The sequence below is a fragment of the Plectrocnemia conspersa genome, unplaced genomic scaffold (assembly GCF_051122295.1).
Source record: "Plectrocnemia conspersa isolate PC_06_02 unplaced genomic scaffold, ASM5112229v1 ptg000008l, whole genome shotgun sequence".
NCBI lineage: Eukaryota > Metazoa > Arthropoda > Insecta > Trichoptera > Polycentropodidae > Plectrocnemia > Plectrocnemia conspersa.
The window spans coordinates 11,384,049-11,398,717 of NW_028277172.1; the positions used below are offsets into that span (position 1 = coordinate 11,384,049).

Sequence of the window (14,669 nt, forward strand, 5' to 3'; positions counted from 1 at the left end):
TGTTTTTTTCTTAAAGATATAAATAAAAATGTAATTAAGCAGTAATTAATTTATTTAATAATGATATATTAAAAAATATAAAACATAATATTACCGAGTATTAAGCAGTTCTCTTTTTGAAAACTTTCATCAACAACACCATCCCTAAATAAAAATAATTAATTTAAGATATATCGATAAATTATTAAATATATAATTAAATACTCACAAATAAATGTTGCAACAACCACAGCGATAATCAACCACAACCAGCATTTACAAGCTCTACTATTGTGCTCCTTCAACCTTTCGTGTTCAGTTGATAACGAGTTCATATTAGATTCTGTTAAATTAGTTGATGTTTGTAGTGCCTAAATAAAAATAGCAATAAATATACAATACATACAAATTAATTAAAATTAAAATATTATTTACTTCAGTATCTTTTTTAATAATTTTACTGGCTAACTGAGTTTGCTCTTTTAAATTTCTCGTCAGTAATAACATATTTTCGGCTACTTTTTCTTGCATGTTATGATGATATTGAAGAATACTATCCAAATCTTCAGTGCCATTAATAGCACTGTTATTCAATGGAGGCTTTGATATATTCCTATGCCGCAGTACATCTTCATTATCTGTTTAATTAAATTAGGAATTATATACAAAATATAAATAAAAAATATAAAATGAATATAGCACACCTGTCCCTAGCAGTTCAGATTTTAACTCCTTCGCATATTTAGCTGTCGTCTTTTGATGTATTTCCTTCGAGACTGTGTTTGTTTCTGTAGTTGTGGAAGCATGAGGTAAATGTTGAGCCGCAATTATCTATGGAATATATATTATTATCATCACACTATTTGAAATCAAATAGTGTAATGAAAATTGACTAAAACTTACCTTGTGGACGGGATTCTTTAATTTGGTAGTTTGTATCAATCCCTTGAGAAAAGTGTGTCTTTTATTATAATCCGCTAACACGTCTTTCGATGGTTTTCTAATAAAAATAATATAAAAAATAATTAAAAGTACAATTTAAAATATAAGTAAATATTCACTCACGAGGGCTGCCTTTGAAGTTCTTGCATCATCCCATCTAAGGCTTGTAGATATTTCGCAAGCCTCCAATCGGATGGTGAATGATCTTGAGCTAATTGTTCGCAGCATGTTAATAGTCTTCTCACGTCTACTTCGATCCTAGAGCGACGAACTTTCGGCGTTGCAGTCGGACTCGGCGCCACAGCAGTCATGTCACTGACAGATGTCATTAATGACGTTTATGTTTTTGTCTTAACACCGTGTTCTTTGGCCATGAATCTTTCATTTTTATGGTATTGATTTATTTTAAATACATACATTATTTAAATACGAATTTCAATATATTGCTTTTTTTATTATGTACTAATAATGTGATTTATTATAAAATTATGTTTTTATCGGTTTAAAAAAAAGTATTATATGAAAAATATGGTGACAAGACATTTTACCAAAAGACATTTCAATTATATTTAAACATTGATTAATCATGTTTTTTGGATTGTGGTGAAATGTCGTATGTTCAATTGTCACTGTGGTGAATTAATAATTTAATAATATAATTTAATAACTAATAATAATAATAAATAATAATATAATTTAATAACTAATTATATACACATTTAAAATCATGTTTTTTAGTGATCCTATAACTGTAATGAGACATTTCTGAAAAATGGGCCTTATGAATATCTCAGCTAAGTTTATTAGTTTATTGCCATGTCGTTTTTTGGGGGCACTAAAACTGCTAGCTTTAATCAGATTTCCATATAAAATCTCTAAATAATAGATCTTGTAAATATCTCAGCCAATTTCGTTTAACTATTTTGTCTTATAGTAGTGCCAATTCAAAAAAAATCTAAGAAAAAAAGTTAGTTATCAAAAATGTTTTTGACATCTACTCAAGACATTTTTATATTTAGAATATATAAAAATATACGTAATTCTTGCCGCCTTTTCCAAGATTATTAAAGTATTTTTTTATTTTTTGTTCATGTTTATATTATATTTTATATATATGTTTTAATTATATTTGTTTCGTGTATAAATAAATGAATTATACGCTTCATGAACAATGGACGGTATGCTTAAATTTTTTCGCAATATTGATTGCTTTTCGGAATCACTAAAAAATTGGCAATTTTATGTTTGTATTCCTGTTAATAAAACAATATTTTTTTCATTAATAAACTCTCAATGAACCAATAAACGGAATAGACTTGTAGAGCCAGTGAAGGCGATAATACTCACTCAATACAATTTTAAGAGTATGGCATGATCGGTTTTGTATAGTTATTTACTAATAAATGTAGAGCTTTTGTTAAAAATAGGTAGCTTTGAAATGTATTTTTGTATTCCTTATTAGTGTTAACAGTGTGTTATAGAGATTATTTGGATGTTAAAATGTTTGCTTCCTCTTGCAATAAAAAAATATATCTGAAGTTTAGTCTTATTCGAAATGTCCTCCTTTTTCACTTTTAGATATTATATTCGTTTGAATTAGGTTCAGGTTTGAACAGCAAATGAACACACACATACATACACCACGGCGTGAGTGTCGCGGGTAATGCAGTGAAGAGTAAGACTGGTAGTTTTGGAGCGTTTTATACTGCTTATTAAACATTATATTTATATTATTTATAAAAAAAAACACTTTTCAGGAAGCTAGTTGAGATGTATATTTGGGAGGGTGGTAGCTTAGGACACAAGCTGCGAATAGTCAGGCTTTTTTCTTTATTTTTAAATTGGAAATATAATAATGACATTTAGTATAAATAGCAAATTGATTACTTTGTGCAAATACATTAAATGTACTTACAAATAGTATTTATTGTATTGTATTTACGTAGTTTTCTTAATATTTTAATAATAAAAAATCGACTATGGCCAAAAAATTAGTTCTCAAGTTGATCCCCGGAAGTTTGTTCCGAAGTATACTTTCTGTAGATTCTTCACTTTTCTACCGAAAATGAATATCGAAAAACCTCAAGAAGATCAAGTTGACACAACTGATGACGAATATACTAAAAGCTATGCCGATATAGAGGTAGTTATTATTTTAATTCAATAATAACTTCTGCACAACTAGGTTATACAGTTTGATGCGTTTCAGTTTCGCTTTAAATACGACATTTAATTATAACATTCAGATTTTTGTGAGTCGTATAAAAATAAAACTTTGCTAATATTACCGCGCTTTATTAGTTTAGGATTACAAAATGGTAGTTGTAGTTGGATTATTGTAATAATTGTTACTTTTTCAACAATTGTATAATAACGTCGTGAAGCTTGCACTGGAACGCAGTCAAGTGTCATAGTGACGGACGTCCGCCATTTTGTTTGTTTGGTTTCGCGTTCCCGGCGTTGTGCGAGCATATTTCAATCTTGACTTAAACAATGGAAGACGATGCCATGGGTCACTCCGACATACTTTCGAGATACGAAAAGTATCTTAGGTACATGCAGATAATGGATTACATGGATATGATGGAAGGAGTTTGCGATTCTTCTGTGATTGAAATACACGAAAATGCTGCGAAGAGTAATTCTTGTAAAAATAACGAGAACTCTTTGAAGAGCAGATCGGAATCCGACGCAGACGAAGAAGAGCTCAGCGAAAACGATTTTGAATCTGACGACGAGAGCGAATTGAGCAACAGCAGTCTCACGTACATAACGCCTAAGAAGAAAGTCGATTTGGAAAATCCGTACAGGGGCCTGAAGGATTCTGGAAATCCTCTCGAAACCATGACTGATTTAGATTTCTTAAATTGCTATAAATTCAGCAAAAAAACAATATATGACGTGATGGAATTGATTAAGAATGGTCTTATAAAACATACGAATAGAGGATCACCTGTGCCACCGTTGATCGAATTGTTAATTACGTTGAAATATTTAACTACAGGTAAAATATTTATAATAATAAATTAAATAATTATATTGAATTTTTAATCAATATTATAGGCTCTGTTCAAAAAAATGCAATGAACGGCGTAAGTCAATCGACGATCTCTAGAATTAACACAAGAGTGACTAAACTTATCGTCGCATTGCAAGATCAATTCATCCGATTACCTGATAAAATGGAAGTGGATAAAAATAAAATGAGGTTTTACGAAAGAGGGAAATTTCCCGACGTCGTCGGCTGTATTGGTTCGACTCACGTTGGAGTTCGAGTCAAAGGCGTCAAAGATTACAATGCTGGTTTTATAAATGAAAATGGTTATCATTCAGTGAGAGTTCAAGTACGTCTTTCTCAATAAAAAAACATCTAGTACTCCATTCAAATTATATGATTTAATAATTATTTTTAGATCATCGTCGGTCCAGATTCTGAAATTATCGATATAGTATCAAAATGGCCTGGTTCTACCCATGAAAATAAGATTTTTTGTCTTTGTGAATTTAATCAACGCTTTGCGACTGGTGAGATCCAAGGAGTTTTACTCGGAAACTACGCGTATAATCCAACTACAGTTATAATGACTTGCGTGAAGCAACCTCAACACACGGGCGAATATTATTACAACGAAGCTCTCTCAAAAACGTACATGGCTGGAGATTGTATCACCGAATGGAAGAAGCGATTTAGATGCCTGCAAACGTTTTTGGCTTGTAAGCCACACACTCAACAGAATATTATACTTTGTTGTGCAATACTACATAATTTGGCTAAGTTGAACAAAGATCCTTTACCGACGGATGATGAACAATCGGTTATTAGCGAAGTCAAAGGGAAGAAAGACTATCCTAAAAAGAGAATTGAAGTTCCTGCCGTTGAAAACATTGCATTGATGGCTAGAGAAGAATTAATAAGAAAACATTTCCCTACTTATTATGGCAATCCTTCCATGTCTTACCTTTCACTTTAATATTTAAAGCGTTATTTATTAAAGAAAAGACATTCCATTCATATTAATACATTATGTTAATAATTATTCCAATAAATAAAAATTAATATTACCCGTTTCTTATTTTTTGTCTTGATATAAAATCTTATTTATTTTATTTTGCTTTGAGATTTAAATTAAAATTTTAAGGTTCATAGGCTGATGCTGGAAGATCAAGAAAGAATGCATTCGTTTAAAGCAGCAATCATGCAAAATAAGGATAAATTTAAAGGAAAGGTTATAATGGACATCGGTGCTGGAACTGGAATTTTATCTATTTTTTGCGCATTGGCTGGTGCTAAAAAAGTATACGCCGTGGAAGTCAGCGAAGCTGTAACAATAGCGAGAAATGTTGTCAAAGAAAACAACTTTGAAAATATCATTGAGGTCAATTTTAAGTGCTTAATTCTTCAGATAATTTAAACTTTTAAAATAAAAGTATTTCAATTTTAGATTTTTCACAGCAAAGTTGAAGACTTAGAGCTTCCTAATAACGAAAAGGTGGACGTGATTGTCTCTGAATGGATGGGTTTTTATCTTTTGCACGAAGGAATGTTAGATTCAGTGCTTTATGCGAGAGATAAATTTTTAAAGGATGACGGCTGTTTGTATCCTGAATCTGCTACTTTGTATATGGCAATGTGCAGGTATACAATGTGTGGGATATTATTTTTATTTCATGACTTCCAATATAATATTAATTTTAATTGTAATTCAGTGTGCCGTCAATGTACGATACTTGGAAGGACGTATATGGAGTAAAGATGGAATATTTCGGAAATGTATTAAGAAAAAGTAAAAATAGCAAGCCGGAAATTATGGAAGTGAACGAAGAACATTTACTATCTGATGAAGTCGCTTTGGCTTGGATTAATTTAAAAGATATTACTATAGAAGAACTTGATTGTTTTAATATGAAGCACGTCGCTTGTAATTTTATTTTTATTTTTATTCATTTGAATTATATATATATTTTTTATTATAATTTAATAATTTTCAGGCACAAAGAAAAATGGAAATTATCAAGGCGTATGCATTTGGTTTGACTGCGATTTTGAATGTGAATATAGTGATGATTATCAAGTAACTTTATCCACGTCTCCGTTCAATAAAACTACTCATTGGAAACAAACTGTTATTGTTTTGCCCGAAGAACAAAAGGTGGAAAAAGGGCAACCAATTGCTTGGGAATTAAACATGAAAAGATCTGAAGAAAGCAGCAGGAGGTTATATTTATATAGAATATTTATATCATGTATATAGTAATTATCATATAAATTATTTTAGATACGATTTACAATTAACACTACTCGACGCTTTAGATGAAACACACCCTTTGCCTTGTGATTGTTACTTAACAACTTGCATAGTCACAAAGAAATACCTCCAAGAAAATCCCAAGGCGAACTCGAGAATTGAAGAAGAATGAATATTTTGATATACGTAAATATATTTTTTATTAAAAATTATATTTTTAAATAAATCTATACTAAAAATATTGTTTTATTTCACGTTTCCTTTGAATAACATATAAAATATTATTAAAAAATCAATGAAATAGAGATTAGATGTATAAAATATTTTTATATTTTTGCAGTTAAAATATATCCATTCAATTTGTGCAATAAATGGATATTATAATATACATTACTGTGTTGAAAAATCTTCAAGTTGTCTCGAAGATTCGGTTTAACTGCGAGATTCAAGGTGACTGCTTAACTGGATGAAGTGTAAATGGTTGTTTTGTCTGGACAATAAAGGTGTCAATTTGGCGTAAGCTCCACTGAATGGTTCGAGGCAGAACTCTCGTATAATTCCATGTCAGAAGCCAAGTTATACTTTTTTTAGTTAATTTGATCGTTCATTTTTATGACAGAGAAACGGCTTATATACAATGTAGAAATTAATAATCCTTCTCTCACCAATAGCTGGTTATACACGTACAGATATACCCGTCACGGGTGCCTGGCAGACAGACCTGTGTGTGTGTGATGAGAAAAGGCACAGATTTTTCTGCCCGTCACCTGCCTGCTACTCATGCTCAAAACAAAGGGATCGAATCTGCCCTCCAGATATCAGCTTCTGTTACGCTCTAGCGCTGTCAGTGAATTCGCATTTCGACGAATATACTTAAAAAATGTCATCTAGCGACAATAAATTGTTTTGGACAAGTTTCATAGAACTTTATAAATCTTTTATTTTATTTTTTCAAGTCTTTTAAGAGTTCTTTTTTAGATTTCATCAAGTCTTTTAAGAGATTCATATGGCTATATCGATGCTATTTTTTCAGACATTGCTTTACCCAAACTCTTCTACATTTTTTCTTCCAAACATATTAAATCACCACATATAGTTTTTGCTCTGTTAAAAGATATTAGCGTAAATAAGACTGATACCCAAGTTGAAGACAATTCACACGGTTCTGTTGCTCAGTAAAAAAGTGTTTAGCACATATAGTGAAGACAGCAAAAAGTGATTAATTTTTATAACAGAACAAAAGGCGGAGTTGATCTAGGAGACAAAATGATTCGTGAATATATTTGCATAAGTGCGACAATGCGGTGGCCATTCAAAATATTTATGCAGCTCATTGATATTATGCCTTTCAATGCCTATAAGATATGGATCCAAAAATATTTTGAGTGGCGAATCAAAAAAGTATTTCATATGACTTCTATTGGTGCATTTAGTAAAAAAAAATGCAATTGAACGACAGCAGAACGCTTATTTGCATAAACCGCAAAAGTCAGCGATAGAATTATTCGTGAAGACTTTTGCCCTAGAATATCTTACTACATCGTCTTTGCCTAGTAGTACTCGTAATATTAGACAAAGACGTAAGTGTAACTTTTGTTCTGGAAATAAAATTACGCGTGTATCGTGTTAAGTTTGTAACAGAGGTGTGTTATATGCAAAAAGTAATAAAATTAGAAATTTTAATTTATTATTTTTGTATGTTATATGTTTATAGATGTATGTTTTATTTTAAGTAACTTAGGTTTAATTTTTATAGTGTGCACCGATGACGTTACGCGTGCTTCGCGACGTCATCGGTGCGTGCAAAAATAATGACAAATAGGCATAGCATGGTCAGGTTCTACGCTTGATTAAAAATATTTCGGTCTCTTAACAATAAAAAACGTAACATTTATTTGTAATTGTTAAAAAATGTGTTCGGTATTACCCCGTCAACAGTAATATAATAATTGTTTTATGGCCATAACTGTCAAACTGAAACTTCAACTCGTTTGTTTTGGACACTAGTAAAATGATCCATGACGCTATATTTCTATTATGGGATTATCCTATCAAAACAGAATCATCTCATCCACAACAAGTACGTATTTATAAAATTAGTAGATGTAATCAGAACTACAATATAATGAATTGAATTATTTCTACCATGTGTGCAGGATTTTCAACAGCTTGCGAACGATCTAGATTCTTATGAAAAAGAAATATTCTTAAAAATAATCAAAATATCAAAAACACACGGGTTGATAAAGAGATTTATAAAAAAGTATTCATTTGCTTCGGGTGAACAAGTTCATCGCCGACACAGTAAGTAAATATAATAATACAACTATTATTTTATATAAATAATTTTTGCCTTTATTTTAGATAAATTCATATATTCAAGATCTGGATTATATGTCCAAGCTTTGAGCGAAGGCTTAGACGAAATTCTAGTACCGTATCAAGAGAGTTTAGTCGATTTAGAAAAACATGCATTGAACAATCCTAATCTTACGCTCTCATTCGTATTAGGCATTGCGGAAAAACACAAATATTTTTTAAATACTATAACCAGATTGCTGTTTAGTATTAAAGAAAATAAATTATATGGTTGCCAGATACTAAATGTGCTTCAACAGTATTCTTTAAATGGAGACAAAGAAACTTCTTCAGCTATTAAGAAGTATAAATATAATTTATATTCATATTATTTTGTATTCATTTCATATTAATGTATATTTTAGATTGATTTGTATAGTACATAGAGTATTTTATGAACAACTTTGTGCGTGGATGTTATATGGAACTATAAAAGACTATCAAAAAGAGTTCTTCATTCAAACAGTAGAAAGAATACCAGTATTATCTCCAACTGTCAATATTACTAAAACATCTTTACAATCTAACGAAGAAACTTCTGCTTTATCACTGGTATGAATGTTTATATGTATTTTAATGCATTATAAAAATAAAGTAGTATTATATATTTATTTATTTTTCAAGGATATATCTAATAAGCAAGAAAAGAATATTGATTATGAAATTAATGCTATTATGTTGCCTCATTATATACCAATATCATTAGCTCAAAATATTCTATTTATCGGCAAATCTGTTGTACTTTTTGATTCGAGTCCGGTAGAAGCTAATAGAAGTTCTATGAAATTTTTGTCCATAGAAAATGATTTCAGGAAAAGGTATTATAATATTATGTGATAATTCGTCGATTTGTTTTTAATAAAATATTTATGATATAGATTTACAATTTGGGGAAATAAAGAGGAAGTGTTCCATAAAACAATACAAGAACTGAAAAATATGGATAACTTTGACATTTTCAAATTGAATATGTTGGTAGATGAAATAAAATCGTGTGTGACAGAGGTACTTTATATTTATTTGATATCATTTTATAACATATTTTGATATCCATTTTTTTATTTATAGCATTTATGGATAATGGCCGGAGAAGAAGCTGGTGTTATGCACGAATTGCAGTTGATGAAAGATTACTTCTTAGTGGGAAGAGGTGAACTTTTCTTAGAGCTGCTCCGATTGGCTACTCCATTGCTAAATTCTCAACCGACATCAGTCTCGACTAGAGGTTTATTATCATTTAAAATAAAACATTTATTATTTACTGTATTATGTATAAAAATTATGTATGATTTCAGATTTAAACAACGCTTTTAATACTGCAGCAAGGGCTGTATTTTTAGGAAATAACAAAGATATTGAAAAGTTCAGTTTTAGCATACCCTTCAATAAACCGTTAGGTTCTGATAGTTTCGTGAACAATTATGAATTTGGTGTATTAGGTAGTTATATATTTCAATATAAAATAGTGTAGTGAGTTATATTAATAATTTTTAAATGATTCTAGACGGTTGGTCAACAATCACATTGAAATATAATGTAAAATGGCCTTTGCATTTATTATTTACACCTGATATACTTCAAAGGTACAATGAAATATTTAGATTTTTACTTAGATTGAAAAAAACCCAACACGATTTACATGTAATGTGGCGAACATTCAAACAAACTAGGAAATATGGGTATGTATTTTATTTTAACATATATTCAAAATTTAATTATCCGACATCATAACAACATATTTTAATTAAATATAAAGAAGTTTCACTAAAACAAATTTATGTTTTTTTCATAGAGGATCTCTCTGGCAGCTTCACAACAAATTGATGTTTTTGATGGACCATCTTCAACATTATCTCCAAGCTGACGTTTTAGAAAGCAATTTTTCAAAACTGAAGTTTGACGCTGAAAAAATTAAAGATTTCGAATTATTAAAAACGGCCCATAACATATTTTTAACCGATATATTGAGTCAATCGTTTCTTTTAATGAATCCGGTAATACTTATATATAGTTATGCTCTCCTTATTTATATTAAAATATATTATCTATTCTTTTTTATAGACCAATGATGATGCAAGATGTGGATATATTGATTATCAATTAAATCCCGTTTTATCGAACATTATGGAATTGCTTCAATTGTGCGATTCAGTCTGCTCTATAGCTAATGATATTAAGAGCCACCAAGATGAAGCATATTTAGTTACTGGTTATACGCGAAGGTATAAAATAATTTATAAAAATATTTATGATTTAATTTAATTCATAAAACATGCTTGTTTCAGATTCGATTGCTTAGTTAAGAAATTGTTGCAATTATTAACAGCACTACGTACACAACCTTGTGGGACGCATTTAGCTCGCTTATTGATGAGGCTAGATTTTAACAGATGGTTCAGTAGCACTGCCCAGCTAACACAATCTGTTAGTTTAATGTTGTAATAATGTAATATATTTCTGTATAATTATATTTATAAAAACAGTATTATATTAATATTAAATTCTGTCTTATTGTTCAATACAATACCATATTAAATATAACCCTAATGTAGCTATCTTCATATTTATTTAATAAAAAAATATACGCTGTACTGTAGTATATATGTATACATACTACATTTACATACATATTATAACTAACGTCTAGATGTGAAATTTCAATCAAAGAAAATAACGTGCTAAAAATAAATTTAAGTGATATTCAGTTATATAATGAAATATTATTGCACTGTGATGATTCCATGTATGGCGAGAGATTCTCAAAACTTGAAATAATAAAAGTTATCTTCAGTTCATGATGCCTCAAGAAAGAATAAGCATTATTGCACTTAATTCTAATAAATTTGAAATATCACAGATATAAAGACTTGCTGTAGTACTGCGCCACATAGTGTCCAAGTCATCTTCTAAGATCGGGTTGTACTCATGGAATTCTGGTAACTGCTTAGTGCGAATTATCTATATATTTTTTACTTTGTTATAGGTTTTATTTATATTCTTAATCTTGTAATGAACGTTTACATAAAAAAAACGACGGGCGTGGTACCTACTCTCAGATACAAATCACGGGCAATCAACGACGACTACAGCGAAGACTCTCGAACTCACAAGATAATGACATCTACATTTCTCTGTAAATATTTATCACATCACTCAGCACCAAACCGGAAATATTTTATGTTTAATGCATGATTTGAAAAGAAAAATAGTTATTTATATTTTGTAATATTTTATCATTCATCCTCTTTATCACTAATGGATTGTATATGTATGTACATGTATTTATAAATGTTAAAGTATCTTAAATTTAAATCATGAAAAAATACTTGGTATATGTTTTTATAAAATATATACATAATAATCTTAACAGAATAATAAGTGATTTTTTCAAAAAAATATTAAAGTTCCCTTAGGTTAATAGTTAGCCACTATAAATAACAATCTAACAATTGACTGATATCATATTTTACCTATTGATTTTGATAACAGCTGTGTTAATTCCTTATCTTTTAATTAAAAAAACCTGTACATAAATCAGAAATAAAAATTAAAAGATAAGAAGTGTAAACGTGTTAGTGTTGAAATTCGAAGTGGTTAAATTTATAATAAGAGCTTTCCTCGATTAAATACATATACAAAGTATAAAAAAATTGACACCATTCATCATCATGACTGTGTCATATTTCATTATTTACCCAAAGTCGGATTATCGGACGCAGAAGCCAGATTTTTTCCGATTGTTTATTCGGGACGACTTGCTCTGCTACCGTAAGCAAATGTTTGCTTTAAAGTTTGTGGGTGTGTTTATGGTGTTTGTAGATCCTCACCATCAGGTGTATAATAACAAGTTAATCACACACGTACACCACTTGTGCATATATAACGCGTGTACACCAATCAATTATGATGTAAAAAATGCGCAATGACAATATTGAACAAAACAACTTTCATCAGAAGATGAGCAGCTTTTTCGAAAGTTCCGTAAAAAGAATCCTGACGCCTGAGATTATTAAAAGGCGCATTGTTCCTTTTACAATTACGCAAAAATGAGACGGCATGATAAACATTGAGTGGTAAAAGTGGGACAAAGAATTTCGAAAAGGGACCAAGGGCCTTAACCCTGACACAGCCGTTTAGTTTTGATAAACATTTAATTGTATCTTTCAATATAATGACTACATCCATTTCGTCACATTTTTAATAATATAATTTGTATATAATAATAAATCATTTTCAGATCAAAATCTCATGATTAAATATTAAAAAAAAACAGACTTAAATATTAATATCTCATCACATTAATGTGATTGAAAAACTAAAATGTAGAAAAAGTTTATTTCAAGCAATTAATATTAATAGAAGTACGTAAAGTGTAAAATTGCTAACTCCTTACATGAGAAACAGAAAACTAAATAGACAACTTGAAAATAGAAAAATAAAACAATATCTTAATTTTTCTAATATGAAATTTTGGTGTTTAATTGGAGATTTTGGAGATAGCAATTTTTTAAAGCATGTGTATTACAATTAAAGGTACAATGTGACATTGTAAAGTCATTTTCACCCAAAATTGGATTTAGCAAATTAACACTTTAAGCAATCGATATGAAAGTTCATTTCAAGTACTCTTTCTTTATGTATATATTTAGGTTTTATGTATCCTATTTTAAGCGTAATACAGATTCCATCAATATATAGAAAACACATGCAATAAAGCCTCTTAAGATATTTAAGATTAATTGAGGAGCTAGAGGGCACTGTGAAGCTGGTGTAATCACTTACGTGCAGTATGTGTACCCTTAAGTCGTTATTTTTGAGCTCCATATTATTTTTTACTTAAATTATGTGTTGGTTCGCTTTTAAACGTTACCGAGCGTTTCCATTGTGACGGCGACGGCACGATTTTATTGCCTTTGGCGCGGATTTTCGACTTCTGAGAAGTGATAATTGTTTTTGCGCCCACCTATTGACTAAAATTCGGTTTGAATATACTTTAACCAATACTCTCATTTCATATCAAAAGTCTGTAGAATATCAGTAAAGATAGCTATAATATTTTTAAAACATAGTGGTAATATCCAAATGCAAGATGCGATGTTCGTCTGTATTTCTTCTTCAGCTTATTTTCCCTCAGAGTTGAGTCAGCTTAGTTTGTATTTTGGACTTAAAATAATGAATGCTCTATCACTATAATTAGTTTTAGAACATTCATTAGTTCATGTTGGGTCTGGTTAGTTAGTGTAGGTTAGGTTTTGGTTTGAACAGTAAATGTACGTTTCGCAATTGAGTTTCATAGACATTTTAGAGCAGCATATAATTTCACTAGCGCCTATCAGTTGAAGTATATTTTTGTTAATAGAAATATATATCTACTGGTGAAAATGAATTTAAGCCCCACAAGCGAATTACTACGTATAGAAAAGTTTAAGTCATATGATTTTACTAGCACGTGCCAGACAAATTATGTATCTACCGGTGAAAATGTATTTCAATATAACTTCACTGAAATGATATATAATATTTTTAAAAATATTTTCGAGATAGATTCGAGACTGTTTTTTTTAGAATTTTTTAGACGGATTACTCGAGAATTTCTGGTTTATGTAGAATCAAGGACGTTATTTAAGCTTTTTTCAGAGGGGGGGGGGGAGCAAAAGTTAGGCAGTCAACAGTCTTTTTCATTATTTTTATTTCATTAAAATTAAAATAGTATTTAATTGAATAATATGCATTTTTCTGGTCAAATTTCAGTTGGTGCTAATGCCCTCAACTACCCCGATCCCCAAATGACGTCCTTATACCTTATCCTTACATTTTCGGTACAAAAATTAATATCATATTTGTATAAATCCGCATCTTCTGATATTTACAATTGAGTAATATTGAGCAATTTTTACGATTATTTCTTTCATCGTATAATCGGGACTAAAAATATTGCCAAATCAAGGCTGATTTCATGAATAATTTCTTATATAATGTAGTATTTACTATGTTTATATTTTTAATTGTTATTTTTTGTACAGAAATGTTTAATAAATATTCTTGAACTTGTTAAAAAAATATTTATCCCTTGCACATTGGTAGATTGCCAGTACAGTGGAGGTTTTAGTCAGGAATTCGAGCCAGAACTGAACCGAAAACCAT

The 14,669-nt window shown here is 29.9% G+C and overlaps 3 protein-coding genes across 5 annotated transcripts; 2 read left to right on the forward strand and 1 right to left on the reverse strand.

Annotated features, from left to right (window-relative positions):
- Positions 1-34: 34 nt before the first annotated feature.
- Use1 (Vesicle transport protein Use1) lies at positions 35-1,256 on the reverse strand. The gene is made up of 6 exons (XM_088190343.1): positions 1,045-1,256; positions 883-979; positions 684-810; positions 415-617; positions 209-350; positions 35-144 (listed from the first exon to the last, which is right to left on the reverse strand). The coding sequence occupies exons 1-6, from the start codon at positions 1,248-1,250 to the stop codon at positions 101-103; spliced, it is 819 nt and encodes a 272-aa protein (XP_088046469.1). The 5' UTR covers positions 1,251-1,256; the 3' UTR covers positions 35-100.
- Positions 1,257-2,905: 1,649 nt separating this feature from the next.
- Positions 2,906-7,092, forward strand: Art8 (Arginine methyltransferase 8). 2 transcript variants are annotated; one of them, XM_088190244.1, is made up of 7 exons: positions 2,906-3,064; positions 5,061-5,297; positions 5,364-5,557; positions 5,629-5,840; positions 5,911-6,136; positions 6,198-6,353; positions 6,508-7,092. In XM_088190244.1, the coding sequence occupies exons 1-6, from the start codon at positions 2,987-2,989 to the stop codon at positions 6,337-6,339; spliced, it is 1,089 nt and encodes a 362-aa protein (XP_088046370.1). In that variant the 5' UTR covers positions 2,906-2,986; the 3' UTR covers positions 6,340-6,353; positions 6,508-7,092. The 2 variants fall into 2 exon arrangements, with proteins under 2 accessions (XP_088046370.1, XP_088046369.1); XM_088190243.1 differs by lacking the exon at positions 6,508-7,092 and having other exon boundaries at positions 6,198-6,406.
- A 1,004-nt stretch (positions 7,093-8,096) lies between these two features.
- Positions 8,097-14,585, forward strand: Grip75 (gamma-tubulin complex component 4). Of its 2 annotated transcripts, XM_088189728.1 has the most exons (13): positions 8,097-8,247; positions 8,324-8,471; positions 8,532-8,829; positions 8,891-9,077; positions 9,150-9,343; positions 9,404-9,530; positions 9,594-9,750; positions 9,821-9,964; positions 10,030-10,204; positions 10,318-10,519; positions 10,587-10,747; positions 10,811-10,971; positions 11,383-14,585. In XM_088189728.1, the coding sequence occupies exons 1-12, from the start codon at positions 8,179-8,181 to the stop codon at positions 10,965-10,967; spliced, it is 2,019 nt and encodes a 672-aa protein (XP_088045854.1). In that variant the 5' UTR covers positions 8,097-8,178; the 3' UTR covers positions 10,968-10,971; positions 11,383-14,585. The 2 variants fall into 2 exon arrangements, with proteins under 2 accessions (XP_088045854.1, XP_088045853.1); XM_088189727.1 differs by lacking the exon at positions 11,383-14,585 and having other exon boundaries at positions 10,811-11,026.
- Positions 14,586-14,669: the final 84 nt, after the last annotated feature.

Bases quoted from the DNA above. Each gene is read 5' to 3' on its own strand.
- Use1 (XM_088190343.1), bottom strand. From the start codon at position 1,250: ATGACATCTGTCAGTGACATGACTGCTGTGGCGCCGAGTCCGACTGCA. The intron at 980-1,044 runs GTGAGTGAATAT...TATTTTTATTAG, and splicing joins GAACTTCAAAGGCAGCCCTC to AAAACCATCGAAAGACGTGT. The intron at 145-208 runs GTGAGTATTTAA...ATTTTTATTTAG, and splicing joins GGTTGTTGCAACATTTATTT to GGATGGTGTTGTTGATGAAA.
- Art8 (XM_088190244.1), top strand. From the start codon at position 2,987: ATGAATATCGAAAAACCTCAAGAAGATCAAGTTGACACAACTGATGAC. The intron at 3,065-5,060 runs GTAGTTATTATT...TAAAATTTTAAG, and splicing joins AAAGCTATGCCGATATAGAG to GTTCATAGGCTGATGCTGGA. The intron at 6,137-6,197 runs GTTATATTTATA...AAATTATTTTAG, and splicing joins TCTGAAGAAAGCAGCAGGAG to ATACGATTTACAATTAACAC.
- Grip75 (XM_088189728.1), top strand. From the start codon at position 8,179: ATGATCCATGACGCTATATTTCTATTATGGGATTATCCTATCAAAACA. The intron at 9,344-9,403 runs GTATTATAATAT...TTTATGATATAG, and splicing joins GAAAATGATTTCAGGAAAAG to ATTTACAATTTGGGGAAATA. The intron at 10,520-10,586 runs GTAATACTTATA...TCTTTTTTATAG, and splicing joins CGTTTCTTTTAATGAATCCG to ACCAATGATGATGCAAGATG.